Consider the following 10,964-nt stretch of genomic DNA (forward strand, 5'->3'; position numbering starts at 1 on the left):
GCCATAGGTAAAAGTGGACTCGTCCAATATTGGGTTACATGTTCACGTCTCTCCCGTCATTCTTCGATCCGTCATCCTTCCTATATCTCTTAAATTCCTATAAACTGACTTTGATACTTGATCGCACGCATTATTTTTGTGCTTCAACAATTCTTACTGTGCGCATGAGTCTACCTAGTAAAGAGAACGGACGCTGAGGTTGCCCGACAGTTTGCCCTGGATCTGTTGACGAAGTCGGACTACGTTACACGACGAGCGTACGAAATCGACCGTGTCTGCTCGAAATCTCAGGTAAATGAACGTTTCTAACAATAATCATCGATAACGATGGATATCTCATCGCCACGATATTGAGTCGCGCAATAGACTGTAAATTATATGCCTATATTATACGTAATTTAGGAGTCCCAAGTTTCGCACAGAGCGACGATATCGTAGACATGTGTGCGTTGGGTTATGTGACGTATAACGGATTTTCAATACATAGATCGTATTGTATGGGAATCTTCCCGGTGAGCGAAGCTAGATGTAGGCGTGTAGGAGTAATATACGTAATCGAAATCGAGATGGGACATAAAATTCGAGAATTGCCTTATCTCCAAACTTGGACTCGTCCAGAGTTCTCAACTGTCTTCTCTCGACTATTCTCAAGTCTACACCGTCCAATCGCGTAATAGTACGCAGTGACGGAACGGTAACCGCAAAAACCTATTACTTAATTATATTTGACAAAAAATTTTTTTATAAAATATTTTTTTTTTGTTGCAAAGTGTAAGCAAATGTATTGTCGAACGTTTATCAATTACGAAACAACGCAAAACAATATCGTGGAAAATTTGAGAACATTAAAATTCACGTAGTTTGCCCAGATTTATAAGATATATAAGGTCTGTTCACGAGTCCTCAGTCCGATCAATATCCTTAGTTTTGTTGTCCCAATAATATCGAAGTATATACGTATAGTACAACGGCGAACAATCGGAAATAGCGTATGTATTGTATTTTGATATTTTCAGTAATTTTTCAAAATAATTCTATAATTGTTTGTATCAAAATAATCCTATAATTGAGATTGTAAGAATTTATACGTATAATTTAACGCGGATTAATCTAATATGAACGTTAAAGTAAATCGATAAACAAATTTTGATTTATCATTATGTTAAATAAATTAAATGGAAAGTCAATAACATTTGATCAAGGAACATTCCTTTCATAACGTCAAGCGGATTGAGTTCTCAGCTGCTCTCGGAAACCTTAAGTATTAGGATACCTTAGTATATACTGGGATATTCTAATTATATGAACAAATAAAGAGCTTTATGAGATCGGATCATATTTTTGTTGACCCTCATTGACTTTCATTGTGATATTTCTTTTTTTACGAGAGATATCAGATCGATATTTTAAATCCTCTGACGAGGATTTAATTCGTACGTTAAATACTTTGACTTTAATCATACAATTATAATTTTTATGACAAACGACGTTTCATTCTGATCGTTCCTAATAGAAATTTCCGTTGAACTTACAACATCTTGCAAAGTTTATATACCAATTTGGTACTTGACTTTTGGGAATTGGGTTATATGTAATGCGTGTTTCGATCGAGACGCAAGATTGTCGTGTTTTTAGGAGAAACTTTCCCTTCTGCTGTTCCCGATTAAAGATAGAATCAGACGATGCTCGATTTCTTGAATGATAAGTATGCATGCAATCATGCTTGCTCTGATGTATGCTAGAATTAGAATTCGTTCATACATCAACCGCTGCATGCTGATAATGTATATTAATGCTTGATATACATTAGAGATCCCTAAGTCTGTATATAGTTTTGTTTATTACGTAATATTACGCAATGTGGTGCAATACCGATTGATATCGTGATATGATCGGATTCGAAGAATTTTCAGAGAATATCAGTTCGTTTGTTCGAGATTAGTCTTTGTAACTGATGGTTACTGATGGAACACGCCAAGTAACGATTATTTTTATTAATATTGTTAATACGTATCGCTAAATTCGTTTGTTTTAGTTATACCCTTAGTTACACCTCTCGCCTGTATCTTCTCCTACTCTCTAAAGTTTGATTTTATAATTAATATTGTGTAGGCATTGTGTAAAACACGAACGAAAGTACATCGAAGTAAACAGTCCCAGTTGGTGCCCATCAGTACCCATCGGGCTAGTGCCACCTATCCAGCACTGAAATCAGTCCGAATCAGTTTCGATAGTGGTCGAGCTGGCTGGGTTGAGAAGGCTCAGCACAAACGCGTCCCTTCTGTCGAATAAGGATAGGAGAACTGAGAAGACGTGTATACGGAGGAAAGGAGCCGACAGTAAAGGGTCGTAGCGCACCGAAAAGAGAGGGACTATCGTCATAGCGATTATGTGGAATGGCGCCGAGAAAGAGGCATGCGGTGATGCGGTAGCGGTAGAATCTAAGAAAGGCGCCGAGATTGCCGAGAATCGCTCAGCCAGTGACCAGCAACAGTTCGCGAGCAACAACACTGCCAACGTTCCCGTTTCGGAGGAAGGGATTCAAGTACGATCTGTTTTCCCGCAGATCGCATCGTTCGAATCCTGTCCTAGGATGGCTGACGACAACATGACCATCCCCGGGGACACGGATGAAACAACAATATTGATACCGCCTCCAAATGTCGCTGAATTCCAGATTGAATGCAAAACGGAACCGGGAACTGAATTGGGCAACTCGATCGACGATGACCCATTGGTATTTGTAAGTGTGGGAATTTATGAATTTGCTCCGCCAATCGTATCACGTATATATAATGTCGAAATGGTCATTATTTAAATTTCAGGAAAATTTGGTTTTTGCCCCGTTAAAAAAGATATTAAAAAATGCTATCGTTAGTAATTATTTTACCGCGCTTTCCATGTTTGTGTTGGTTAGGATACGACTCGATTGCCAATGTTTTGTATTGTTATGTGTTTGATTATGTTACTTATTGTTTATAATCTGTCGTTATTTACGAGAACAGCCTAATCTGTACAACAATCATTCGTTTTTTGCTGGAAAAACTTCGATTACTTACGATTTTTGGTTATGTTTCTGAAGCTTGTGTTACAATGTTACATAATTATGTGAAATTACTAGTTTTTGTTTTATTTTAATTAGTGTTTACATTAAGATGTAAAACACAAAGAAAGATAAACAAAATATATTATATGTTATTGAAATTATATATTTTCTATTACAGAATGAATCCTCAATACACATTCCGGTATTCGCACCTATGATAAAGGCTCCAGTTGTTTTATTGGAGAGATGTGATAAAATTTGGGAAACATTACAATTAATAAAGACTGTACAGGTTGAGAAGCCAGCAGTGCTAACTAATGATGATTGTGACAAAAATGAAGAGGAAAAAAATAAGGAGAAAGTGCAGCATTTAGATAAGGTTGAGCAATCTGAATCACATGTTAAGAATCAACCTAAATTGAGAAGTGATAACACAATACCACCTTTTAAAGTTTCTGTCCTAAGAACAAAGAAATTATATCCTTGCGCTATCTGTGGTGTCCAATACATGGAAAGACGATCCTTAAGAAAGCATTCGGAAAGAGTACATGGAATTGTCATTCCCTTACAACGTAAACGTTTGAAACAGAATGCTTTAAACAAAAAAAATTTCGATGGAGCCAGTCAAGTTTCTTCTATTAGTAAAGAAAATAACAATTCTGAAAAGATTTATGATAATAAAGATTCATGTGAAAAGGCCACTGCAAAGACAAAACTTACCAATGTTGAAACTACTACTTCACTGCCTGCTCTATCAGAACGGTTTGTCAAGTGTACATTATGCCAGCAAAAAGTATTATCTTTAAGGAAACATTTAACTAATTATCATAAAATTGGAGGTTCTACAAGTGTAATGGAACAGCTAGAATCATCATTATTGAGTGAGCCTAAAACATCACCCGAAGATAAACGAACTACATTAAAAAATGACCCACATCAAGATGGATTTCGCTTAATGGACAATGAAAACGATATTCCTAAAACGTCTAAAGTCCAAGGGAAAAGAAAGTATAAATTGTCTTATCCTAGAAAGAAACGCAAGTTGAATAATGAACGTTATGCATTTGTTCAGAATCCGCCCACCGTCGCAAAGAAAGAAATTTTAAATGCTTGTACATATAAATGTGACATTTGCTTAGGATTCTATAAAACTGCTCATGGTTTGTACAAACATAAACGCATTCACAAATTACGTGGAGAAACTAAAGAAAATTTTCATAAATTTCCATGTAGATACTTTAATTCACCATTTAATAAAAACTACAAATCATTGCAATCTTCCACAAAGTCTGCTAACACTGTTGCAAACAATGCTAACAATAGAATAGATGAAAAGGCTACATCGCAATTAAATAATTCCAACCGTAATACATTGTATAATCAAAATAGTCCAATTTCTAATCGAGCTATTCGATACAATGAAAGAATTAACAAAAATAATGAAACTACTTGTATATGTGGAAGATCATTTCGAAATCCTCATACCTTGTTCCTTCATAAAAATAATTGTGACTTATGTCAAAACGAGGATATAGTAAAGAGCACTAGGGTCAGTAGTGATAGAGACTCTGGTATTGGCATTAACATAACAATCAAGAAACGAAATGATTCATATGAGATAGTTGGTAAAGATGACGAAGATAAACTTAAAAATTCTCAAACATGTCTCAAAGAAGATACTTCATCTATGTCTTGCACATCTAATTATACCAAAGATTTCACTAAAGCATCCGCTAAACAACAAGTATCAAATATATCTGATTCATCTAAATACAGTAAAGATCATAGTATTTTGAAGTTAGAAGATACAGATGAAGATGTAATCATTGATATTGAAGACGATGTACAAACTGCTCTTGATGAAAATAATACAACAAAGATGATTGCACAAGGAAACGGCAAGCAGAATTCGTCAAAGCTGGAAAAGGATACAAAAGATGGAAAAATTGACAAAATTTGCAATGAAGTCAATACATTAAAGCAAATGTGTCAAAAGGTTCTCGACATTCGTGAATCTAGGAATATAGAAAATAAGAATAAAGACTATAACCAAATTAAAAAACCGTGCAAGGAAAATAACCAGGTTAAAAATCAAGATATACATCAAAACAAGCGGCAATTACGATCTACAAATAAACGATATCTTTATTCTAAAATGGAATCGGATTATTCTCATAATGAAACAAAGGTTTGTACGATGCAATTTAAACCAATGATATGTGGATATTGTAAGGAACAGTTTAATAATATTAAGTTATATGATAATCATCAGTGTACTGTTATAAAAGGCAGATCATTCGATGAATTTTCGCTACAGTTGCGGTGTTTTCTTTGTAAAGAAGTGCTAAATAGTTACAGCGAATTTGATGACCATATGAGATTCAAACATTTTGATCATGGCTATCGTTGTTTCCAATGTCCCGAACGATTCACAAGTGACAAAGGACGATTATCTCATTTTCATTTAGACCACAAAGATTTGATTTGTAGATTTTGTAATAAAAAAATTACTATTTCCTTAAAGACTCCACACGAAGGTTATCATTTAGGCTTTGGTTATCCCTGCCATAAATGTAAAAAGGCTTATACAAATAGTAGGAATCTTTCTTATCATAAATATACGATACATTTTAATGGAGCTGATAACTTGGTAACTTGTACTATATGCTTGAAATCTGTGAAACTCAAAACTTTCCGTGGTCATATGAAATGTCATAAGCACAATGCTTGTTATTTTTGTGGCAAAGTATTTTCTGATAGAGTAGGTTTAGAATACCATACCATGATGAATCATGGTACAAATTCCAAGTTAAAATGTAATATCTGTGGTACGCGATTTTATACTAAGAAACAGCTTGAAAGACACGAGAAGATCGATGGATGCAATAATGGCATGCAACAGAATGAAAAGCTGAACTGCAACAGAATGTGTTGAGAATGTTTTGTTGTTAATAAAAAATAATAGGAAGGAAACGAATCAACAAGGAAAGGCTCCTCTCGTGAAATTAGAATGAAATTAATCCTCGAAGACGAGATGAATTTGTATTTCTCAGCTATAACTTTGAAACAAAGTATGATAGCATAATTTCAAAACAACGTTGTGTCAAATTTTGCGAGTCGTCCCTCGAACACGAGTCTCTATCCGGAGCGGACGCGGCATCCGCCGGAGTACCACTGTTTTTGCGTTAACTACCAGGTCTACAAGGTCATACAGATGCGCAATTAAAAGTTAATTTTATCGATTAATTTTTTCCTAATTGTGTACAGTTTGTATATGTATAAAATTACGCTATCATACATCGTTCAGAAGTTATAGCAAAAAAAAAAAGATAATTACTGATTTTATCCCGTAAACATATTGGTTGTTAATTTTGAAAAAATATGTTAAAACGTATTAAATATTTTCATCCCTTCTGCAAACCCACCAAGTTTTATTAAAATCGAAGAGGAACATCTGGGAGTCTTTCCTTGCAAGACCAGAATTGCTATCACAATTGAAACTTATGATGAATAATTTTCAAGCTAGTTACGATGTGCGAGAGATGTGTGTTTGCGTTAGACTGTTATTTTCAATATGTGTACACAAATTGAATTTCATAATTTTGATGTATGCAAGTCTTATAGCGAATTCAATTGGACACTCTAGTATACATTAGTACGTATTAAAGCCATTGTACACTAATTTAATCTATGTAAAAGTGATACAAATATTACAAATATATTGAAGATTTCATGATTTAATCCATTATTATACTTATATTAAACATATATTTTTCACGTCAGTTTGTATACAATGGTTTTAATGTCCACAACAGCGTGCACTGAGTGCATTTAATCGAATTCACTACTCTACATTTATATATATAGCTGACACATGTAAAATAGCAAAGATCCATGTATTAAATTATTACATCTAAAGCATGAATGACATTTTTTAAAACGCATGTATTTCATTATCCGTTAATTGTACAATTCGCTGAACAATTATATTTCTGTATAATATTAATATCTTTGCAAATTAAATTTTACGTATGCATTTTTGTTTTAAATAAACGAATTTATGGCACATATTTCATATTTTTACAGAAAGTAGTAACTTAAATTTTGTGAGACATGAAGATTACATAACTATGTTCGCGTATTAACTAAATTATGATTTATTTGTAATTGTCAATATCTTAAATATGTAACTATATGCATAGTAAAAGTGCGAGACCCTAGAACTCCCATAATATAAGTTTGGTGAAAGCGGATAAAAAATGACGGATTACAAATATTGCTTTCTTTCTTACATGCACAGGAAGAGTAAGACAATTGTTCATTGTTCAGTAAAAAAATAAAATAAAATACAAATATTACAAATATATTAAAGATTTTATGATTTAATCCATTATTATACTTATATTAAACACATATTTTTTACGTCAGTTTGTATAGGACGGTTTTAATGTTCACGACAGCGTGCACTGAATGCATTTAAAGTTAAAGTAATAAAATTGACAAAGTATTATCTTTTTGTAATAATTTATTTAAAAATGGATATACAGGATGTTAAAACTTACGATAAATAAATTTGTTTCAATAGTAATAACTAAATGTAAATTTACTAAATATGAGCATATATTTATTTAATACAAAAACCATTAATTTCATTATAAATATGACATTTTGTTTATTGAATAAATATTTACTATAGTAAATAAATGTTACTAAATTTTAGTAAATTTTTTTTCAGTATAGCCCTGTTATTATAATTTTGACATTTTTCTCATGAATACTATCATAGCCTCAGCATTTTGTATTAATCTTAGGTGAAGTAAGATCTTATATAAGATGAAAATTAAACTCGTCTGTTTATAGCTATCTGTTTCTTCACTCTCGTTTTCTAACAATTTATGAAGCTGTGACGTATATCGAATGAATCATAACAGACGACAAATCAGGAGGCTGCGAGTACTGAAAATCTGTAAGTTCACATTGTACATACTACAGACTTTTAGTATTCACAATGAATAATGGAACGCAGCCTAAAAGTTGAGCCACTTTCGCCAAATTTTTAATACAGAATCTCTATGAGACCACTTCTGTAAATAATGTATTATTAAAAAGTTACAACGATAGTAAATAATATTTGTAACACTTGTGACATACGAAACATTTATATTATTAAATTAGAAATGATAGAAAATTTATCAACATATGTTTAATTTCATTATTTCTCGTAGAGAAATGTTTTGAAAATACCATATCTGAACGCACCATTTATTTTTAAAATTAAGACAAAAAGCTCTATTAAGCCAAAGGGATATAATCTTTGTGTACGTAAAATACCACTACAATAAGTTCTGTAATTGAACTGTACATTGCGTTGTTCGTGATACAGATGTTATAATTTTATAACATTTATTAAATCATACTTATTGAAATAGTATATTATGTAATATAAGGTATAGTTATATATTTTGTGGAAAATGGAATTTAATAAACAATTTCATACTTTTATTTTTATCTCAAAGTTAGAAATAATTTTGTTATTTTATTGAAATATTTAAAAAATATTATACGTTTGTTTAGTTTGTTGCAAAATTGTTACAACAACTGTATGTCCTTCTCTCATCCCTTTTATATACCTAACATATTTCTGAAAATTAATTAGCTGACGTCAACTTTACATTAGTGATATTTTTGTGTATGTTATACAATAGTATAAGTATTATCTGGAAAACTGTGTTACAATTTGCAATTTTCAGCAATAATAAAATTTGTTTGCAAATTTGTATATATTGCATTTATTTCTAAATAGAATACGAGTTGTGGAAAATTGAAGATTGAATTTAATAAGCAATTTCATACTTTTATTTTTATCTCAAAGCTAGAAATAATTTTGTCATCTTATTGAAATATTTAAAAAATTATACGTTTATTTAGTTTGCAAAATTGTTACAACAAATGTATGTCCCTCTCTCGTCCCTTTTATATACCTAACATATTTCTGAAAATTAAAATTTTTATTTTAAAATTTAACGCGCGAGAATGTATTATAAATATTCTCAAAACGAAAAATGGCTAAATCTTTTTTATTTTATAGAGATTAATGAAATATACAATGTTCTCGCTCTCCCTCTCTCTCTATATCGTTTGATTAATAAGAGCTTCCGGTTTCCCCTCCCCTCCCCCTTCGCCGGAGTTTTGAAATAAATAAAAAAAAGAAAAACAAAAGAAGGAATATTGCGCTGCATTACCGGCAGGTGGCGCGACTATCGCGCGGCGTCGCCATCGATGACAGCGGCAGCGATCAAAGCCGTGCGGAGTATCCGGGAGAGCAGTCGCTTTACGCTCGGTGCTTTCCTCGTCGCGCGAATTCTCGGAGTCGGGAGTCACACGTATTACGTTATACGTATATACGTGTGCGCGCGCGGTTCGCGGCAGCCGGGTCGATGTGAAGAGGAGAAGCGAAAAACGCGAAGGGAAGAGAAGTAGCGCAAGAGCGAAAGATGACAGCTCGGCGTGTGATTTGACAAGAGCAGAAGATAGCGTCCGATGGGAAAAGTGCCCTGTTGAATACCGCGGTGGTTGACGGACTAGTGAACTTTTAAGGTATCCGCCGCGCGCGCAACCCTGCGTATGTAAACTCCTTCGGTTAGTGCTCTTTCTCTCTCTCTCTCTCTCTCTCTCTCTCTCTCTCTCTCGTCTGCTGCTCCCCTTTTACGACCATTCGCGCGTTAGGGTAGCGTTCGAACGTAATCGCTCGATAATCGTGCGGATTCGAGGCGCCGCGCGTCATCGAACCGCGGTAAACTCGGCCGAAGTGCGGGAAAAAGGGTTCGAGAGATCGATCGCACGCGAAATGTACTGCGCCAAGGAACCAGATCCGTACGACGCTAATATATTATATACATACATATACCTATATATACATTCACATACACATACACACACGCACGCGCGCGCGCGCGCACACACACACACACACACACACACACACACACACACACACACACACACACACACACACACACACACACATATGTATTGCACTTGTGGGTGTATATACGTATTAAAAAATACATGTATACTTTATGTATATGTATGTATGCGCGTATGTGTGCGCGTATAGAAACTAGCCAGTGGAATCCCGGTTTAGTAATTGCGGGATGTAGCATGTCGTTTTGCGCTGTTCTCCAGGTTTTCCTGTTTCCCATCGACGACCAATCGCGCCTCGCGCAATCCGGTTCGTTCCGATCGCCGATGACTCGGAGCGTCATAAATGTTTGCCGTTAAAGAATTTGTTCCACGGTATCAATTACAGAGAGTGATGTGTTTACTACGACAAGTATCAATTTTCTGCCAATGCGAAATTTCCAACTGTAATTACAAACGTGATAATCGCTTTTTTTCTCCCGTTACTCTCTTTCAGTTCGATTACTTTGATCTTCTGTCCGCGGAATCGTTTAACATTTTCTACGTTGCTATGAAATTATCGAATTACAAAAGATGCTCCGAATAAAAATAATTTCAAAGTACTAATTAGAAAGTCAATCATCGGTACTCCAAAAGTTTACCTGTGACTTACGTATTACGTTACGTATATTATCGTCATATATGTTAAGTCTTTATTTTTACAGTGCAATTATTCTTGAATAAAGACCTCGATATTTTACATCTACATTACCTATAAGTAATGAAAATATAATATTTATGATTAAACATTTCTAATCTCCCCCTTCCTCTTTCTCTCTCTCTTTCTCTTTTTAAATCTCTCTTTCTTAAACTGTTTCAAAAGAAATTTCAGCGCAGAACAAAACGCGCGAATATAAAAATAATCAAATCACGTTCTGAAACATATGGGCGACTGTTTAGAGTGGAACGTACCGAATGCGCACCGGAAACGAACGGTTGAAGCAGCGGGGCGGGGGGC

At 34.1% G+C, this 10,964-nt stretch overlaps 2 protein-coding genes across 3 annotated transcripts in view; both read left to right on the top strand.

Moving 5' to 3' along the window:
• The first annotated feature begins 35 nt into the window (after nucleotides 1-35).
• LOC108751411 (uncharacterized protein DDB_G0275275-like) lies at nucleotides 36-6,261 on the top strand. 2 transcript variants are annotated; one of them, XM_018491595.1, is made up of 3 exons: nucleotides 36-291; nucleotides 2,113-2,743; nucleotides 3,225-6,261. In XM_018491595.1, exons 2-3 carry the CDS (start codon nucleotides 2,390-2,392, stop codon nucleotides 5,979-5,981), a joined length of 3,111 nt encoding a protein of 1,036 aa, XP_018347097.1. In that variant the 5' UTR covers nucleotides 36-291; nucleotides 2,113-2,389; the 3' UTR covers nucleotides 5,982-6,261. The 2 variants fall into 2 exon arrangements, with proteins under 2 accessions (XP_018347097.1, XP_018347098.1); XM_018491596.1 differs by having other exon boundaries at nucleotides 2,567-2,743.
• Nucleotides 6,262-9,332: 3,071 nt separating this feature from the next.
• The window catches only part of LOC108751376 (nuclear anchorage protein 1-like), an 84,334-nt gene continuing 82,702 nt past the window's right edge, over nucleotides 9,333-10,964 (top strand). The window contains exon 1 of the mRNA XM_018491498.1: nucleotides 9,333-9,685. The gene's annotated coding sequence lies outside the window, so the exon portion shown is untranslated. The remainder of the gene's footprint in view (nucleotides 9,686-10,964) is intronic.

Source organism: Trachymyrmex septentrionalis, unplaced genomic scaffold (assembly GCF_001594115.1).
Source record: "Trachymyrmex septentrionalis isolate Tsep2-gDNA-1 unplaced genomic scaffold, Tsep1.0 scaffold44, whole genome shotgun sequence".
In the NCBI taxonomy this organism is placed as follows: domain Eukaryota; kingdom Metazoa; phylum Arthropoda; class Insecta; order Hymenoptera; family Formicidae; genus Trachymyrmex; species Trachymyrmex septentrionalis.

Coding starts and splice junctions, on each gene's coding strand:
- LOC108751411 (XM_018491595.1), top strand. CDS start 2,390: ATGTGGAATGGCGCCGAGAAAGAGGCATGCGGTGATGCGGTAGCGGTA. Junction 2,744..3,224: donor ACGATGACCCATTGGTATTT/GTAAGTGTGGGA, acceptor TTTCTATTACAG/AATGAATCCTCAATACACAT.